This window comes from Rhea americana, unplaced genomic scaffold (genome assembly GCF_003343005.1).
Source record: "Rhea americana isolate MKP2758 unplaced genomic scaffold, rheAme1 scaffold_13, whole genome shotgun sequence".
Taxonomy (NCBI): Eukaryota; Metazoa; Chordata; class Aves; order Rheiformes; family Rheidae; genus Rhea; species Rhea americana.
This window is the reverse complement of record NW_028185372.1, coordinates 1,807,581-1,827,415: the sequence shown is the minus strand read 5'-3', so window position 1 is coordinate 1,827,415 and position 19,835 is coordinate 1,807,581. Positions and strand designations below refer to the sequence as shown.

General features: G+C 42.9%; 1 protein-coding gene across 1 annotated transcript; it reads right to left on the bottom strand.

Annotated features, from left to right (window-relative positions):
* Positions 1–2,208: 2,208 nt before the first annotated feature.
* On the bottom strand, positions 2,209–18,435 carry IL7R (interleukin 7 receptor). Its single transcript, XM_085326256.1, has 8 exons — positions 18,262–18,435; positions 12,459–12,597; positions 10,995–11,149; positions 10,152–10,306; positions 8,653–8,827; positions 7,897–7,987; positions 5,867–5,942; positions 2,209–3,743 (listed from the first exon to the last, which is right to left on the bottom strand). Exons 1-8 carry the CDS (start codon positions 18,350–18,352, stop codon positions 3,240–3,242), a joined length of 1,386 nt encoding a protein of 461 aa, XP_085182382.1. The 5' UTR covers positions 18,353–18,435; the 3' UTR covers positions 2,209–3,239.
* Positions 18,436–19,835: the final 1,400 nt, after the last annotated feature.

The window sequence follows — 19,835 nt, the reverse complement described above, 5'->3', positions numbered from 1 at the left end:
CGGGCAGTCTTGCAAGAAAGCACCCCCCGTATCTGGCATGCGTTAGCTCGTACCGGTCCTTAAGAAAAGCAACAGTGGCAGGAATGAACACACTGCACAAGAGGCTTCGTAGCTTTCTACTAGTTGCATATTCATCAGCATTCAGTAACCTATTAATGAAGGACTGTTTCTGAGGCCGTAACAAATTTGCCTTAACGCACGCAGATTTATGCTGTTGCGAGCCTGGGGGTTCACGGCCTTGGCTGGCTCTCCTGGCGTGGATTCACCGCTGCACGCGGAGGCCTGCTCAGCGCTTCCAGCTGACCTGAGCACGGATAAGCCATTGAGAGGAAACAGGCTGCAACTGCAAACCACTACGTTCACTTAACCAGTTTCCAGGTGTTGGTCACCTGGGTGATGGGGAGCTAGGAGAAGCAGTGCAAACCATAGTAAATGAGGCTACGGAGAGGCTTCCGCGGTGAAAAGCAATGTCGAGGATACCGTTGTCTCTGGCATTGGCGTGTGGCCCAACGCTACGACTGCCAGGCCTGCCGGCCCCACGCCAGCACCCCACACCAGCCACGGTGCCGCAGACACAAGCAGGGATGGGTTCTATACTGGCCGACCACCGGTGGGACAGAAGTGGGAAGAAGTGGAAATCTAGCTGCGCTTGTCTCAGGGTGGTGGTGATGAAGGGAGGGGGAGAAAAATAAGCCAAGAGCCGACGCAGCTTGAGGGCTTGTGAAGTCCCCGTCCCACCAGGGGTACAGTGGTTTGACAGCAGGGTCGCTGCCCTGCCACCCCCCAAAGGTGGCCAAACCCGTGTCCGTGGTACCGTCCCCAGCAGGGACACCGTGGCCTCGTGACAGCTAGCTGGAGCCCACCACGTCGCCCTGACTTCAGTGGCAGCGGAGTGGGACCATCCTGACAGATGAGCGCGAGAAAGCTGAATCAGAACACCATGAATATGTGGTGCAAAGAGCCTTTTAATACAGTAAAACATTATAAAACCAAAGATACATTTCATCTAATTAAATAAGACATAAGAAGTAATAGAATGAATGTTTAAACATTAGCAGCTATGCAAAAATATGACTACCACATAGGAAAAATATGACTATTTCAGAGTAATTAAAGTAAATAAACATCAGGTTTATAATATTCTTCCTGCGTTAAAGAGCTACACGACTTTCCAGACAAACAGAAGGACCATGACTTACAGGTACCTTACTGTTTAAATAGTGCGAATAGATGTTTGTGAAGTCCCTTTTAACCTTTTAAAATGTATGTATGAATTCAAAATAAGCATAGCACACCCTGTACAGGATTTTTCTGATGTACTTTCACTTCTTCCTCTGTTTTCTTCTTATCTGTCACTGAGTTACCAGAACAGGATATCTTTCCAACACAATCTGTCTGCATCTACAATTGCACTGTGCAAGTCTTCATAATACAAGCATTATTAGCAGCTATATTAAAAAATTGAAATACAAGCATTACAAAGCAAATTAATGTCCAAAGCTTTCCTCTTTTCCTGTTGCATTATTCAACGCACCATTCTGCGAGAAACAACAATAAAAACACTTCCGTAAAATGTCACTGGAATACATGAGCCAAATCCTTGGGTCCTTTGCACAAGGAGACCATGAAGTTGGCCCTAGCTGAAAGTTTCCATAATATCAGGTGGACCTGGAGAAGGTAGGTTGGGAGTACTGATTTTCTGAAGCAATCCATGTTATATATAACGACTTCTTAGTGGTTTTTACCAGTCAGAACAAGTTAGAGCAGCTCTGAGGAGAAGTCTTTTTTTAACCTGCATGACTGTGGGAATGTGTATGTTTTGATAAAGGAGAACTTGAAGCAGCTAGAGGGACCGAAACGTCACAGGGAGGTGAACCCCAATCCCAGAGCACAACACAGTGGCTTGGGTTTCCTGTGGCCACACTCCTTTCAGCTGTCATGCAACCCTGTGGCTATAGCAGCTTTATCTCCAAGCACATACTTCGCAACGTGTAGCATCCCAGAAGGCCTGCGAAGTGAGGCAGCCTTCTGTGTGGCAGCAGGTGGTGAAGCCCCGAGGAGCTGGATACAGAGTTCAGAAAAGGGAGAATGGGAAGGGACAGGTGCCTTCCTCAGTAATAACATTAAAATATTTAATATTTTTTACATTATCTTTATGAAGTACTTGTCTTTCTTCTTTTTTTTTTCTTTCTTTCTTTCTTTTGAAGCTCCATCGCTCTTACTAGGTTAGATGTTGCATGAGAAAAATATCTGGCCAAGTTCGATGTATTCGCATGCAGCCAGAGCCATTGGGAATAATGATAGCGAACAAACACGCTAGCTCAGTCTTTCTGTCCTGTAAAGTACTTACTTGCTGCACTAATGCTTGTACAAGGGCTATCGAGAAAGACAGTCAAGTGTTTTACAGGTCCAATCCAGTTTACAGGAAGAGCTGGGACTTCACTTTTCATTAATTTTGTTGCATTTTCTTAATAAAAAAATGGTAGCAATGAAATACTGAATATCTTCAATATATAGCACAAGTACCTAAAGATCCTAAAAATCACCTCCTCTGCAGATCTTCACCAACAGCAAAAAGTGGCTACATGTGGGATTTTACTTTGTCGTCATCCCTCTGAAAAAAAAATAGATAAAAATGTCTGCATAAAGTGACTTCATGTGCCCTTTTTTCTGGGGACTCTGCAAGATCCCTTCACAGCGATCAAGCTCCCGAATCCCCAGAGAACTAATGCTTGATAGTAACTCTCATCTACTGGAGTTTTACAAGCTCTTGGAGTTCCTCCAACTGCAGGTGAGCTACTTTTGACCTACCTCAGCTTAAAAGATTCTATTTGATCTGAATTTGTTGCCATGCTTCTTGCTTAGGGATTAATAAGAGCTTAACTCTGCAACCAAGGGGCCAACAGAAGAGTTCACCAATGCGTGTGAGACGCACTTGATTCTCAGCTAAAGGTGCAATGGCGTTGTCCTGGATTAATCAGATCTGAAAATTAAAGTCAGGCTGAATTAAATTTCATTTCTGTTGCAGTGGAGATTGTTACCAGCATACTGAGACTGAAGGTTAGGCCACAGACTGCTGAAATGCAGATGAATCCTCCTCTTTGTAAGAATAGCATTGCACAACGAGAAAGGTGCACCACAGAGATGTGCTACTCACTGACACAGGAGGCAGGAGAGCGAAGAGAAAAGTGTCCTGCTTGTGTTACAGAAAAACAATATTCTGTTGTTTTTTTTAAGGATTACTGATTTTTGTAAAAGCTGGACATTGTGATATATGCATCTTCATTATCTGGTGACCTAATTTCACTGTTAGGCTGCATATGGGGTGTTGTGTCAGCATTCAGGGGCTCTGGTCTGGGTTGGCCTGAGGGGTACAAGAGAGAAGTGAAATGAAGGCCAGGACTGTCATTACACAGGGCTGTCCCATTGCTGCTGCAGACTTCATACGTACTGGAGCTGCAAAATTCTTCAGTGATCGGAAACTGGCTTTTACCCAAGAGTCCATTCAAAGCCTCGGCTGGCCAGATTCCTCCATAAGTGACAGGCAGGTTTACGTTGTTTTTGTTTATCATAGTAGGGCTATTCTTCAGGTTTGATCCACTGCTAAATTCTTCCGGAATATTTGCCTGTGGAGAAGCTGGTGGCTGCAGAAAACTCTCCATTTCAGCTTTTGCTTGAATGCCGTCCACTTTATGGATATGAACATAACCGAAACTCTCTGGGATAAAGATTATATCACAATTCTGCATGGCAAAGGGAACACTGTGGTCAGTAAACAGTGGGCACCGACTTAACAGAAAAGATACTTTGATAATAGCCAGCTGGAAAGCAGCTCTGCAGAGAAGGACCTGGGAGTCCCAGTAGACAGCAAGTTAACCATGAGCCAGCAATGTGCTCTTGTGGCCAAGAAGGACAATGGTATCCTGGGATGCAGTGGGAAAAGCATTACCAGCAGGTCAAGGAAGATGATCCTGCCCCTCTACTCAGCCCTGGTGAGGCCACATCTGGAGTACTGCATCCAGTTCTGGGCTCCCCAGTACAAGAGGGACATGGAGCTACTGGAAAGAGTCCAGTACAGGGCTATAAGGATGATCAGAGGGCTGGAGCACCTGCCATCTGAGGAACGGCTGCGAGAGCTGGGCCTCTTCAGCCTGGGGAAGAGAAGACTGAGGGGGGATTTTATCAATGTCTACAAATATCTTAAGGGAGAGTGTCAAGAGGATGGGGCTGGACTCTTCTCAGTAGTGCCCTGCGACAGGACAAGAGGCAACAAGCACAAACTGAAACACAGGAAGTTTCACTGAATATGAAGAAAAACTTCTTTGAGGATGACAGAGCACTGGAACAGGTTGCGCAGGGTGTCCTTCTCTGGAGAGAAGGACCTGTCTGGATGTGATCCTGTCTAACATGCTCTACGTGACCCTGCCTGAGCAGAGGGGTTGGACTAGATGATCTCCAGAGGTCCTTCCAACCTCAACCGTTCTGTGATTTTGTGATTCTATGATAATCCATCTGATTTTAGAAGGGTATTATTTACTGAACTACCCTTGAACAGACTGATCAATGGGTTACCAGAGAATTAGCTATGACCTGGTTCAAAATCTTTTCCCATATTAATCTGAATCTCTCTAGCAGTGTCTTCCAGGCAGTGGTACTGGAGAGAGTTTTATGGTCTGTGCAGTGTGATAGTACTGTTTTACAGACTCTTCTGAGCCAGATTCACACCTGCTGTTTCATAGGAATGAATGTGCCGACCCACATGGTTCCTTTCAGTTTTATGTTCCTAATTTAGCAGTGTGGAAAGGAAATGTTTATCATGACTTCCTGAAACATATTAAAGATCGCTGCACTAGAGAGTACAAGAGATGAAAGAATCTTTTTAGACCTCTGAAAATTAATAACTTGCTAGTAATGCACTAAGTGGAGACTGCTGTTCATTTGGCAGAACAGCACTGCTGAATTTCTTAGTGAAAAAATACACTAGGTGTAGTTGTAAGCCAACTGGTTAAAAAACTGGTACAAATCTTATAGTCTGTAACATTTGTACAACAGGTCTTTGTCTGGCAAAAAATAGCTCATGTATTTTATGGGACATGAGCAGTTCTGCTGGTCTCCAAGGGTATATGAGCACCACCAGGCACATTTGCAGAGGGTCCCCCCCAATCCAGCCCCATGATCATAGCTACACAAGTCACAGGTTAGTTGGAAGGAGCCTTTGGATTCCATCTGGTCAACCTTCTGCCAGCAGCAGAGACCTAGGTTAGGTTATCCAGGACCCTGTCAAGCCAAGTCTTGAATATTTCCAGAGAGGTAGTTCCTACCTCTTTTCTCAGCAACCTACACAAAATTTAATTGTTCTCTCAGTGAAGATATTTTTTCTTATACCCAGATGAAATTTCCCCTGAAGCTACTTGCATCTGTTTCCTCTTGTCCTATCACCATGCACCCCCGTGAAGAGAGCACCTCCATCTTCTTATAGCTATCTTTTAGTTATTGGAAGGCTGTGATTAGCTCCTCTCTGAATTTTCTCTTTTCCAGATTGAACAAACCCAACCCCTTTAACTTTTCATCATATATCAAGTTCTTCAACAGTCTTTTTTTTTTTTTTTTTTTTTTTTTTTTTTTTTTTTTTTTTTTTTTTTTTTTTTTTTTTTTTTTTTTTTTTTTTTTTTTTTGTGCAACTCAGCAGGTGGTTTAACTGTCTGTTATATTCATACCTTTCAACAATATCTGCCTGCGCAAATACTGCCTCTATTGAAAGAAACTTGGAAGCCTAGTCTCTGCAGCAAATGCACACACTGTCACGGATGCTAGTCACGCTTCCCATAGCCTAGACTCATGCAATGAGAGTAATAGAAGTACTTACATTTTTTGGCTTCTTGCACAGTTGCTCTACAGTTTTTTTACGATCAGGAAGGTTTGGCCACACAGCAGGCTTGATCCTGAAACAGTAATAGTAGACAAAAAGGAGCTCAAAAGCAGCCAGAGAGAGACTTGTTGCAATATAGGGGGTTCATACTGCATTATTTGTACTAATTCTTGCAAAGTCTTAGAGATGGCTTGCATGCCTCAGAATAAAACAAAAACAGGAGAAGAAGAAGAGATGTAAAGGTCACCTAGTAGTCATTGCTCTTCTGAATGCACAGATTGCCACAGTTAAAGATACTTCCCTCCTACTGGAAAAGCAGTAAATTGTGCTGGCAAAGGTCTCATTTTAATATGACTACTTTAACTGGGGTTTGTATGGTGAAAACAACTTCTGCAAGTGGAGCAATCTGCTGTGGTTAGTGCAAATTTGCATGTATAACAGCCTCTATGTGTATATATTGAACAAAGTATTGCATATGGTTCCACTCCCTGGCCAACTACCTGTGCTTCAGACATCTATGTTGTGGCCTTGTCCTATAGGTGTCATCTTATTGCCTTAATTAGCAAAGTTCTCTTGCTGTGTGACTCAAACCTTTCAGCCTTGCTGCATCTAGAAAATATTGCCCACTTGACACTCAGTGTTGCATTGATTGATATAGATAACATAGATACAGATGTATATGAATCTATATTTATATGTGTCTGTGCATATACCTATACATACATAAAAATCTTCTTATTTTTAAAAAGGAGACCTTCGAGCTCAAAGGCTCTCACTATCTAAAGAGTGATTTTTCAGAGATTTTTATATATGTAGAACTTCTAGCAAAGTTAGGAGAATTACGAGTGCTCAGGAACACTGAAAAGCAAGGGGTAGAAATGTCAGGTTACACCTATACTAGCAAATTAAGCAGCACCAAGAGCATTCCCTGGCAGACAGCTCAGATGTGAATACTGTTTAATTATTAGAATTGTCCTTGGCACAGTCTGAGCAGAGCCAGCTAGCACATCCTGAAACCATCCCCATGTGTACTGCAGGAATTAGCACAGCCCAAGGATCACCAACAGCTATCTTGCATGTAGCCATCTCCCTGGATATTGGCAGAGGCGGATGTTACGGGCCAGGGCCATTCGCGTCAGCTGGTCTGAACGCCACACAACAGCCTTGCGCATTTTACCTGCAAGTGGGTTATCTCCTATGACTAAATTTAAGACTTTCTCATTTCAGATTCTGGGTTCGCTAGATTATCTATTTATTTGTTTATTTCCTTAACTGTGTCTATTGGCTATCTCTTATATATAACACATAAAGGTGTTTTTTTTAAAAGGTGTACTTTTAAAGTACATTTACTAAATTTACAGATACCTATCTACTGCTCTGTAACTAATAAATGAAAAAAAAACAACATAAAGGACTGCCTCTGAAATAAAGCCTCAGTTCTAGCTTGACCACCTTGGAGTGGGAGATAGAGCTTGGCTTTGTCACATCAAATGTGACCTGCAGCAGGCTGGGCTCGTGACTGATGGTATCAAGACCTCTTCCCAGGGAGCGCTGCCACGTTGCTCTTGAAGGGGTTTAAGTGTGAACATCCTGCTGACTCAGCGTATGAAAGAGAAAGAGACAATCTCTCCACTAAACAGTTTTCAGACCTCTTGGGACTTCACTAAAACCCATGTTTTGCTCTCCTTTCTGAATCTTGCTTGAGGCTCATGAGTCAAATGTGCCTCCAGTGAGACAGTGACATTGTTTTGTGCTGGCTACAGCTCCCAAAAGATCCCACTGCTTCAAGCCCAAGACTGGAGTCTCTGCTCTTGAAGTGGCAGAGGATGAGAGCTTGTCTTCTACCTACCAACTCTGTCTCCTTGGTTGCCCACTTTTTTTTTTTTTTTTTTTTTTTTATTGCCTGTCTTTGGCTTGATATAGAGGCCCAGAGATGGAAAGAGACAAATATAACAGGGAAAGCAATAGGACTGTCAGAACAGGATTGGCTTCCAACTCCTTTTCTGATATGAAGAGACTTAGATTACCTCTTTTCCCAGAAAGTTAGGATCAGGAGAATCATGACAACTAACAAAATGAATCCCAGGGTGGAGAACATAATCATGACCATGTCAGTGTCTAAAGAAAAAAAAAGAACATCTGCTATTGCATATAAATACTTCACTGTTAGCCACTGTGACTGTAATGTCTCTTCAGACAATAAATTAGAAATTAATGCCAAACATTGCACTTTCCCATCATTGGAGTGATGCAATAGTTAATTTCTCCAACCTCCCCAAAGGTGGAGAGAGGAAAGCTCTCAGAATTTCAATCCTTGGTTGAATGTTAAATTGGGTTCCCACTTGGATTAAAACAGCTCAAAGTTCACTATCACCTCCAGCATGGGGAAGTTGACACTCGCTGTGTCTTTATCACAATATTAGTGTGACTTTGAACTATATGTGGAGCCTTGAGGGCCCTGGAGCCTGAAGGAATGCAAAGGACCAGAAGGATTATTTGTGCTTGCAAGCAAGATGATGAGATTTTGTCCTGCATTGCATTTGTGATAGAAGTGACGTGTTTGCGTACCACCATCTGCATCTGACCTGCTCGCCTTAGCCAACACCCCTCCTGAGGCCATGTTTGGTTGTCACAGGGCACGGCAGCGCCCTGGTTCTTGCCCTCGCCACTCCTGGGGTGGCGGGGGAGTCAGGGCATCACTGATGGCAGCCTGAGGGCCCCAACTCTGCCTGCTCAGGCTGAGCTTTTTCTCACAAATGGAAGAAAGTGTTTTTTCCCCTTACCTTTCTCTGTGGAGTGTCCTCCAGCTGTTCTGAAGCTCTTGGAAGTGCTCCATTCACTCCATGTGCCCTTAAAATAATCTCCATTGGGCTTTGAACGGACTTTCACCTCATACAGTGCATCTTTTTCAAGATTTTTCCCCAGTAATTTTACCTGCAGGTATGGAGACTCTATTGTCTAAACACACAAACACAAAAAAATCCATTAATTTTTCTAGAAAAGACAAAAGAAAGCATCCTCCAGGTTCAACAAAATGCAAGTCCAAGTCTTATTACTTAGAAGTGAACCACCCTAGCAAAGAGGTTTTCTAAACACTACACAGAAAGACCAAAGAGAAACAGTTGACAGTGGGCTCAAAAAGCAAGGACTCTTCGGCTGGACTTGCACAGCCTGAGGTTTTTCTGATAGGAGTCCCAACACATGATAATAGCRTGCGTCCTTGCATTCTTCTGCTGTTTGCTCTGCTTGCTCACTGTAAAGGTGATCATCACAGCATCAGCCTGGTTCAATAGCCAGGACAATATCACAATAGTCAGTTCAATATTCAGTTTAATTGTCAGGACGGTATCAGAAAGAGAGATAAATGCTGGGTAAGACCTGGCCGGAAAACAACTGTACTGTATTACTTCTGGTGCTGTAATGGGCAATACATGCTTACTTGGAAGACTCAGAAGGGAGAAGGGAAAAATAAGGAAGACTGTGGTGCATGAAAAGACAACTTTTGAAAGAGCGATTGCAGGAAAGAAGCTGAAAATCTATTATGCAGGTCTGAGACACTCTCCACGTCGATGTATTCAGTGTTCTGAATCTGTCTCTTTCTCTAGTTACGGTTCTCCTGTGTTCCCTCTGTTAAGAATATACAGTACATGCTTTTAAAAGCCCACTGTCCGGACCAATGTTTGCACGGCTGCTCTTTTGGAAGAGGACATGCACACCTCTGCAGCCAGGCAGCCCTGCCTGGACTCAGGCCTGGTTCCCAGACATTTGTAGCCTGAAACACGGCCTGAGGCAGGGAGAGCTCCAGCACTGCGCGCTGGAGAGCTGACTCTACAGGACCCCCAGGCTAGAGAGGTTGCAAAGAGAAAGGGGCACAGAAATACCATTGCTATATAAAAAAAAGCCAGGTTGCAAGCTGAAAACACTAGAGGTCATACGATCTACTAACTGGTAGGCACAGAAAATAAGCACAAGGCCATCACAGCAAACAGTACTAATAATATTCAACATGGTTCTGTTTCTTTGTTATTTCTTCTATTTTCACTGCAGGGCATAAGCACAAATGAAGGACACTTCTGTAGTCCAGAGAAGTACGTAGTAGGCATAGTTGCCTTCGGACTGGAACTGCTTTGACTAACGAAATATTTAAATGCCAAGCATTATATCTTCCCAGGTTTTCAACTGGGAAACACACTGTGCAAATCTGAGGTTTTTACATGATCCTGGCATTTCAGGTAATGTTAATTTCAGAAATTAGTGCAAGCATGTCTACATTGTCGCTTACCTTCCAAATTCCTTCTTCCAGACGATAGGCTATTTGGTGTATTAATTTTTCGTTTAAGTATTTCTTCCATGAGTGTGGTGTACTATAATGAATAACATATTCATTTGCCTCCTTTTGGTATGTGATATTTATATTAAATGGTACTTCTGGCTTCACTGCAAATGATAACAAAACATGATATAATAGGATCAGATTAATGCTGCTACAAAATAAACAGGTTTGGTAAAGTCCATTCCAAGCTTGAGCCCCTCCTGGGTGACCTGTCATGACTCAGGGGACAGTGCACGGCTGGCCTGGTCTGGGCAAGCATAATGACAAGCTCCATTTCATCATTTCGCCCCAGGCCCAAGTGGGGCTTCATGTTCATCTGCTGTAGCAGAGGAGCTGCTTGGTGCAGCGTTCGCGGCAGGGACTGCACTCCCCTGGGCTGTGACGCTCAGTCCTTGGGAAATGATGTCAAAGCATCCCACACCCCTTCACTAGCTCTGCTTGGAGACCTGAGATTCAGTCCCTCTAACCAGGGCTCTGAGACTTCTGCCTTCAGTTGAAGGTCTAGGTCTAGGTCTAGGCAAACAGAGTATTATAATAAGCCAGAAGTCAGCTGCACTGTTTCAATGGAGATTAACCAGGCTTGGATTTGAAGCAAAGGGAACGTCACACTCCACCATAATGTAAAATGTAGCCTAACCTACCACTGATCCCCTCCTAGGACACTATTTTATATTTCATTTGGATATTTATATTTATATTTCATTTGAATTGTCCCTTATGTTTTGTATTGGACTACTTTTTTTCCTAGCAGCTTACATATCTTAGTAATGAGCAAAATGTTAGGTGTCTTACCAATGTCAGTTATAATTAGACTCCTGCAGATCTTTCCTTTCATCTCGGAGTCCATGCAAACGTCTCTATTCGAGAGTATATCAGTGAACTGTAAGAAATAGGCATCTTCCTGTTTCTCCATATTGGAACACACGTAACTGCTGTCCTCCTTGGTGCTGTTGGCCAAAGCAACACAACATTAGTTTCCTCTCAGTCTTATTAGAAAATAGTTAGGGACAACTTCTGATTGTTCATTTCATATTAACGAAAGTGAGATTCCATAGGAATAAGAAATAAGACACAATGCCACGTAAACGAAGACCTTAACTGATTGATACTGCTTTTAGTCACGGTCTGTGAGTATAATAATCAAGCGATGTGAATCACAGTAGAGTCTTGGAGCTTTCCAAGAAAAAAAAAAAGCCATTATTTAACCGGATATGTATGTGTTGTATCTTCAAAAACTGTCTTACTGCTGCCATTTGTAAATACAGAGCAGTATGTTTGGATGCTCACTGAAGGTAAGGAGAAATTTCTTACTGACTGCAGTGGAAGCAAATACAGGACCAGCGCTCAGCCAGGCCATGAGGAAATTAATGGCAGTTTCACAGGTGGAAATATGTCTGCGTTCCTTCATCTGTGCGACTCCTGAGAGAGAGAGGTCTATCATAAAATTTAAGCCAAATCCCACGATTAAACCCATGAAAATAGAAAACAGAAAAATCCTAACAAACAAACTAGTTGAAAATAAGCAGTGATTAGAATAGCAAGATGAAAAAAAAAAAATCCACTTTTGCTGGCTGCCACAATACTTTCAGTTTCAGGAAAAACAGGCAAAGGGAAAAAAAAAAAAAAAAAAAAAAAAAAAAAGCTTCTTCAGCTAGGTGCATCAGTGACAAAAACAAGGTAGAAAAGAGTTTCATGGCCTCAGACAGAAGTGGAGATGACTGATGTCTTGGTAGCTGTTTGGGTGTTTGTATACTCATACTACTGTTTATTTTTGTATGTCTGTGTGTGAGAAGATAATTGCTTTATTTTTATCTTGGACAAGATAATCACATTTTCCCCTCAGTGGACAACTGAGCTTCACACCAAAGAATTTTGTATGGAAAGGATCTGCCGCTTCAAAAACATTCCTATGTTGTTTTATTTGACTATCATCTAATCTAAAAGGAAAATGCTCTTTGTGCATGCTCAGCTTCACCAGTGATAACATATGGTCCAAAACAACAGAAGTAAGATCAGGAACATCACAGACATTAGAGACCCTTTTAGCTAATTCTTTTTCTTATTTGGGTGTTTGATTCTGTTCCAATAAACTCTTATTTTTTGCTGAATATAGTATTCAAACTTGGTACAACAGTCTGAATTAGAACTTTATTTTTTCCAATCCTCTTTCCCAGCATAAGTCAGTGTGACTCACTGGTTCTTAGCATTTAGGCTTCCCAGAAGTTTTACTAAGGGACAGACAATAACATTGCGTACCACACGGCCAGGGTATAGTTAGTGTTGTGAGGAGGCAGCTCCGTAAAATTGCAAGTCAGGCTGCTGTAGGAATCTTTAAATTCCAGCTGACTGAAACAGTTGATGTCCAAATTATCTGGTTCATCGTCTCCAAAGGTCCCTAAGGAGAAATTCACAGATTAATGAAGTAAACCAGTGATTCATGGATCCATTGTGAAAAAGGTTGTTTCTTTAAGTGGTTGCCTAAAAGGAAGAGGATCAACCTAGCAGTTTTGTAAAAGGAGAAGAAAGCTTGTTCAAAATGAAATGAAAAGCCAGTTCTACCTTTCAAGGTTGTTCTCCCTGTACGTGACCGAAACCCACCCACTCAGAACGCACTAAGGTGCACTCCACATCATCACGTTTTTGTGAACTATAAAATGACATTGCAGAGCAGTTGGCTTGATCAGACAAGACACGTATGCCTGCTCTTTTCTGTTAGTCACCGTCAAAGAGGGGTGCTGAAGTCATCTTGGAAACCTTCTATGTGAAAAAGTCCCAGGATARACTGCAAAGCAGAGAACATAAATTGTGTAGTTTAATGCCTTGTAGCTTTGATGCRGCCGTTCTAGCCAAGGGCAGGGCCATTTCTAGTTTTAAAAGTTACAGATGAACTTTATATCARGAAAAAAGTAGGAGCTACTCCATTTGAAAATCCCCTCAGAACTTTCTCAAAGCTTTTCCTATTAGAAACCACAAAACACTGCTAGCCCCTGTCATGCAAAGGGTGACACGACACACTCACGAAGCCCACTGAAAAGCAGAACGTTTTTGTCAAGGACCAAAATACTCTCGAAAATGAACAGAATAGAAATGTGCACTGAGAGATATACTCAGCGCAATTACTGCCGGCGGTGCTGAGGGTTGATGCACAAGGCTAACGTCTTCTCAGGGTAAGGGCTAGTCTCTGCAGGAGTTTTTTGTGTGGGAATTTCAGATCAGGACAGCCTGCAGCGCATCAAACGTCTTGCAGTTCTGAAGCAGCAGATCCATCCTGGAGGATGCAAGAAGAGCARTTCCCTTTGCTGTGCCTGCAGAAGGACCAGCTGCCCTGCAGACACCTGAGAGCATCAGTGCGGCATCTTCCCGYCCCTGCCCTGATCGTGCTGTGAAAGCGCGACCAGTTTCCATAATCCTGAGGAGACTGGAAAAATGGCATGAGTAGTTTTAGAAAAACAGGAGTATTTTGTTGTTACGAGGCAATTGAGTCCCATAGCACATTTTGACTGTATTGTAGAGTTCTCTGAAATGTCACAAATTTGGGCTCAGGAGGGAAAGCTCAAACTTTCTGCCAGAACACATGGCTTCCTGCCAATTCACCTCGATGACTCATAAAACAATTACAATTTGACTAGCAGCATACGTCTCTTGTGCTGCGCTTCGTATATATGAGGTCAACGAAACAAAAACTGATGCTTTTGAGAGGAGTCCTCTCTGGCAGAAACTGCCAAACCTTAGTGGGACTTCATGAAATCTCACCCATCATAGCTGAATAGTCAACGAAAGGGTTTCTGTGATGAGCCCTCAAGCACATCCTCTGTGGGAGGAACACCTCTGCTCCTTTACTGGTGGTTAAGGACTGCTGTGATGATATATAACCCTCTCCCCGGAAATCGCCAAGGATTATTCCTGACTGACCCCCACCTTTGAATCTCTCCTACCAGCTTYTCAGAGAGGTGGCATTCTTGGGTGGTGGCACAGAGAAAACGAGAATCTGGCCGCTCCCGTGAGAACAGTGACTCAYGTATCTGCACAGACAACGTGGGGAAATGCCCATGGAAACAGTTCCAATGGAAAATCCCTCCCAGAGAAAATGATTGTTATCGCTGATGTTGCACAGGTAAATTTGAACTGCTGAAGGGTGATGGGATATTGTGATTCACAGCTATACCAGTGACACATCTTTGTATTACTGTAGCTACTGYAGGTCCTGTGATCCCTGCCAGCCTACGGGGAGATCTTGTCTTGACTGGGAATACAGCTGAAGATCCCAAATGGTCATGATTTAACAACAGAAAGMAAGCAAGGGTGAGTTTTTTGATTGCTTTAAAATGTAAATAAAGAATAGCATCCATCAGAGTCCCCATCAGTCAGTGTTTCCTGCTGATGTCAAAGATGATATGTTTCTAGCGTGGGGTACATGAAGTAATTCAGAACTGCAGCAAAAAATGCAAACGTGGTGCCGAATGGGGCTGGGAGGAAGGCAGATGTGGCAGGCAGCAGGAGCAAGGGGAGTGCTGGATGCTGTATTAATTCAGAACTTGGAGTCTGCTGCTTTGAAAGGGTCCAAGCCACCCTCCGAGCTAAGAACGAGTGGCCATTTAGTGACCACCATGAGCCACAGATGCCGTTCTAAGAAGAACCCTGCTCTCCTTGAAGGATGAGGAAATGTGGCATCTTTTACTAACATCGCCAGTTTGTGGGGATACTCTGTGCAGCACAGGCACGTGCCAAGCCGGTAGTGCGGTAGTCTAGTTGACCATCAGCATTTAAGAGAGAGAAAACAGAGAAACAGAGGTCAGTGCAACTCTAGAATGAGCACCGCAGCAGTTTCACACAGGTGAAAGTTTTGTTCACCACAGCCTTGAGCCATCTGCACAGACAMATATATACAAAAATGTACATTACGTGCAATTATTGATTGGTGAGTAAAAATGAGTGCACATATACACATATATTCCAAAATCAGGGGAAGACAAGTGAGCTGAAATGAATCTCTATTAAAAATATTTTAGATAGGAAGATATACCCAAAGCTTATATACACAGATATGTCACATTTGAAGCATTGCCAAGACCTCAGATACAAATTCTGGGAGCTTGGTTTGTTTATACTTACAGTTAGCACAAGGCAACATTAAAACTTATGAATTAGGATGACTTATCTCCATTTATATAAGAAATATAGATTGCTTGGTGCTTTCTGTGAATAAAAACAAATACATCATATTTTGTATAAACACACAAAAGTGATAAGCATCATATTAACAGGTATTAAGACAGTAAAAAACTTTCAGCTGTTTGATACTGCTTTGCTGAAAAGTGACAAAAATTTCAAGTCATTTTCCATGAGGCTGATTGCAAAATCAAAAGAAAGAAAAAGTTTTTATCTTGTAGTTCAAATAATAGTCATTTAATGTTTAACTAGTCTAGCTCACCCTTGGGTACAGGATTTTACCTCTCAGACACTGAACTTTCATATTGTGATTATGTGGTTCCTTATTCACGGAAATCACATTCTAACCATAGAATATAAGACAATTAAACCTCATGATTGAGTTTAAGTATGCAATTTGAAAAGCTTTTCCTTGCACTACTACTCCACAGGCTGACAGTCATTTTGCTTTTAGCTGACATAACCCCAGATACGTTTCCCTAAACCTCAAAAACATCACACACAAACGYGTTCACTGTGTAGATGGTTTTGATGACTCCAACACTGCTCACACTGGTAAGGGCTCTTTATACGATTCAAAGTTCGTAAGATGACATTTTTTTCCTTGAGAAGAGCAGACCACATGTCTGAGCCTGGTTCTGCTGAAATCAAGGCAGGGCTCAATATGGGGAGATTCTAGTGGGAGAAAACCCAGCCTCATAGCTACAAGCACGACACGTCCTTCACAGAAGTGGTTGTGTCTTGGGTTTGGACAACGTCCGAACGGTCCGAATCACAGCAGGAGCCCTGTGAACCTTTACCAAGAGAAGAGTAGCAGCAGAGCCCATGCACATGCTTACGCTTTATGCTCTGAAGTTACTGCAACTAACCACAACACATGAAACCAAAGGCACCGGTAAACGCCTGCAGGATCAGTGACTGAATTTTCCAGGTAGATGAAATGAACGTTTCCACAGACAGAGYCCTGTGAAATTTCTAGTCCCAATAGCAACAGACAGAATATTGATTGGATTGAGGATTAATCTGATTCAAGGAGAAATCATTTTAATCAGAACRGTTTTGATGTGGGTTGGATGAAGCAGACAAGTCTGTGGAGGAGGCCCGTTCCAGTGAGCTGTCCTGCCTGCTGACACCTAGTAAGATGCTGCCTCCTGCTTTCCCTCGCCTGTCCCTCCTGCCCTGCCGCAGCTGCTCCTCCTTCACGCTGCTTTGTAGCTCTCTTGCAGCTTTGGGGGTCTCCGCTCCCCTCTGCCTGGCTGCGGGTGGCAGGAAGAGTGGGGACAGAGCTGGGGGACAGTCTGCGGCTTATGAAAGAGGAGGTGGAGGCAAGAGCACTAGTGAACTTCTTCCCACCTCTGCTCACGAGAAAGGGGCGAGATGGTGCCTGCGTCCTGCTGCTGGCAGCACTTCGTCAGGAGGCAGGGTGAGGGTGGAGGTCGGCCGGGGAAGGCTGAAACATCCATCACCTGTGATTTACCCTGCATTGTTTAACTTGTTGGCCAAAGCCATGCAACTCATAAAGAAACCACGGTAATCGCTCAATGGGGATTTTCCAAATCTGTTTATTTCTAAGCAAAGGATTAATCCTGACTTACTGGAAGCCCTGAAGATTTCAATGATTTCAACTACAAATCATTTGTTTCCTTAGCTACTCACCACAGCAACTGCTTGCAAAAGCCAGCTCTAAACAAAGTGTATGTATGAAAGACAAACAGAAAAAAATGAGAGTTTGTTAGAGGCAGATCTAAGCTGTTCTGTGTTTTCTTCTAACTAATAAACTTACCATGCATGTCCCATGTAAGTATCTGTACAGCTATACATGTATATATACATACATGTTATAATACATGACACAGGGAAAAAAAAAGAGATCCTCATGATTAGATCTGCGAGGTAGCATTGGTGCACAGGCATTACTTTCCTAAAAACCAAAACTCTGTTGCCCCCAAACAGTGAAATTCTGGAACCCTAAAATTACTGGTAACTGAGTGACTGTACATGTCCTTCATGCACAGTACAACAGACTTTGTCGGTGCTGTTTATACGAATGAATAGTGTTAGACAAGTAAGAGTTTAAAATATCTGGGGTTGCATCTGTAAATCCAGTTTTGCATCTCCCTTTTGAGAAAAGAGACAGTAGTTTTATTGTTGCTCTTTATATTTTGCCCTTTAATTTGGATAATTCTGCTGCTAAATAATTTTCACCTGTCTAAATGAGATACTGAAATCTGCAGTAAGCCTGAATTTAAACTGCTGAATTCGTTTATAATTCTTTGGCGTACAAGTGATGGATGCTCATTAGTGACGGGCTGCTGAGAAGCTGCTGGTTGAACTGCTGCCTCAGCCACACTATCATCACAGAGACTGGGACTACCCTCATGTATAACTTATATAACCTTTTGAGGAAAAAGAAAATCTTTGGGTTTTGAAGTGGAAGAGGTTGGACCATGTTTGAGTTATATTAAAACATTTTCTTTGGAAGAAACTGCCAAGGGCAAGGTAAGTCAGAACCTCACCCTTTTCTGACAGCAGCTCAGSGTAATTATAGCCAACAAAAGAACGAAATGGTTCCCTACCAACAGGCAAAATTATTCACAGAAAAACTAAATACACCGAGAAAGGCTAAACAAGTCTGATCTTGCATGCCCTCTGCATTCAGCTATCTCTGTGATTTTATTACAATTTAGACATCACAAGGAAAGCAGACCTGGGAATTCAATAGATAAAATCTTCCAGTTCCACATTCATCCAAGGTACTGGCAGTAACAGAAAGCCCAAACACTAAAATACTAACACATTTTACCCAGCAGTTATATCTTGGAGCTTGGAGCTCTTAACCCAGGTTTTCAAGATCATAGAGAATTGCAAAGATGAACATGAAATGACTCACCGTCACCATCTGCTGAGGTGCAACCACTTTCCCCAGAAGTGGTATGGAGAAAAAAGAAGAAAATGCTCAATACAGTACTCGTCCGTGTCATCCTGAGCTAGCTGCATGAGTGCAGTACATGTGTACACAAAACACTCCTTCAGTTACTTTATACTAGATGACAGAACAAACCCATTGCCTGATAAAGAGACCGCAGGCCGGGGGAAATGTAAACATGCCGACAAGGATGACTAGTGGCAGAAAGCAGGAAGCCTGCATGAAGATATTAGCTGAGCTTTTACTTTGAAACATGCTTCCCACTTCAAAACTAAGGGCCTGATTCATCAAGTCCATTGAACTCCTTGGGCAGAACCTGCCTAAGTCCAGTGAGTTGGGGGCAAATTTCCTGGATCGTGCCCCTAACTCTGCTAGCGCGATAATTGCTAATGATTTCCCTGAGAGCATGATTCAGTCCTTATGTTATGCAGCCTATCTCCAAAGATAGATAGCTCCAAAGCAGTGCTGAATTCTACCTTTGATTTCGGTTGTTTAGTTCCTCTCAATGGAGATACCTGGGTCCAAGGGAGAAAAGTTTCCAGCTATGAAGTGCCAGTAATTATTCTTTAAGTGTTGGCATTGTACAAGTCCCAAACAAGGCAATGTTGAGCCAGACTAGTTGTGGTCTAAAAGACTAATCATGCAAAACCCTACTCCTAAGAACAAGGTGATACATCTTACAGATTTTCAAGCTTTGGACAAAACAGAGGCAGAAAGAGGAAGACAGAAAGGAGGTGCTAAATACTTCCTCCGCACACTTTCTGTGGCTCTGTATACACCAACGTAACCAGAGAGCAATACAGGGCTAGGCTCATTGCTGACTGATGTGGCTGGCTGCAAGTGAGCATAAGAGTCGGAGGAGGAGAGCAAGCACTGGCAAAGCCCAGGATGCACCAAAAAAAGCTTTATGTTGGGGGAGTAAAGGACACAGAAGGTAAAGTTGGTAAAGACGCCTAAGCAAACAGAAAAATGGTGACACTGTAAAGAAAGAGACTCAGAGTTCACAAGCCACATGGGCTTTTTAATCTGCAAGGAAAGAATTTAAGCCAAGCATTAAAATGATAAAAGCATGGTCCTTACATCTAGGAAGGTGCCCTTCCTACTAGGGTGGACTCTCCTCTAGCACCACTCCCTACCTTGAGGAGCGATTAGCAGGCAGCCAAGCTGCCTAGGCACTGGGAGGTGTTTCTGGGACCTCATACTTGCCCCCACTGGGTTTTAATGGGAAGAAGCGGTTCCCTTTGCATGACAGCTCAGTGGGACTGCCTGGGACCTGGTAGCTCTCCCATGTCTGTGTCAAGTCCCTCCTTGTGATCAGACCTTGATGGTCACCACAGAAGGAGAGAGATCTCTGAAGACTCACTAAGCCTGGACAGACAAAGAAAAATGGGGTTGGATTCATCTGACAAAATGTAGGTATTACAATGTACATACCTACATCAGAGCTTCTCTTGCTTCACTCCTCCCTTACAGCCAGCGGGGAGCAGCAGCTTCTTTTAAGGCGTGATTCATTCTATCCTGAAATAGACACGTAAAAG

What these genes read in the sequence shown, in the direction of transcription:
- IL7R (XM_085326256.1), bottom strand. Translation starts at nt 18,352, where the DNA reads ATGACACGGACGAGTACTGTATTGAGCATTTTCTTCTTTTTTCTCCAT. An exon ending in AACTATACCCTGGCCGTGTG is followed by an intron (nt 11,150 to 12,458) that starts GTACGCAATGTT and finishes TTTGGCCAACAG; the next exon opens with CACCAAGGAGGACAGCAGTT. An exon ending in AGGACACTCCACAGAGAAAG is followed by an intron (nt 7,988 to 8,652) that starts GTAAGGGGAAAA and finishes TTTTTTCTTTAG; the next exon opens with ACACTGACATGGTCATGATT.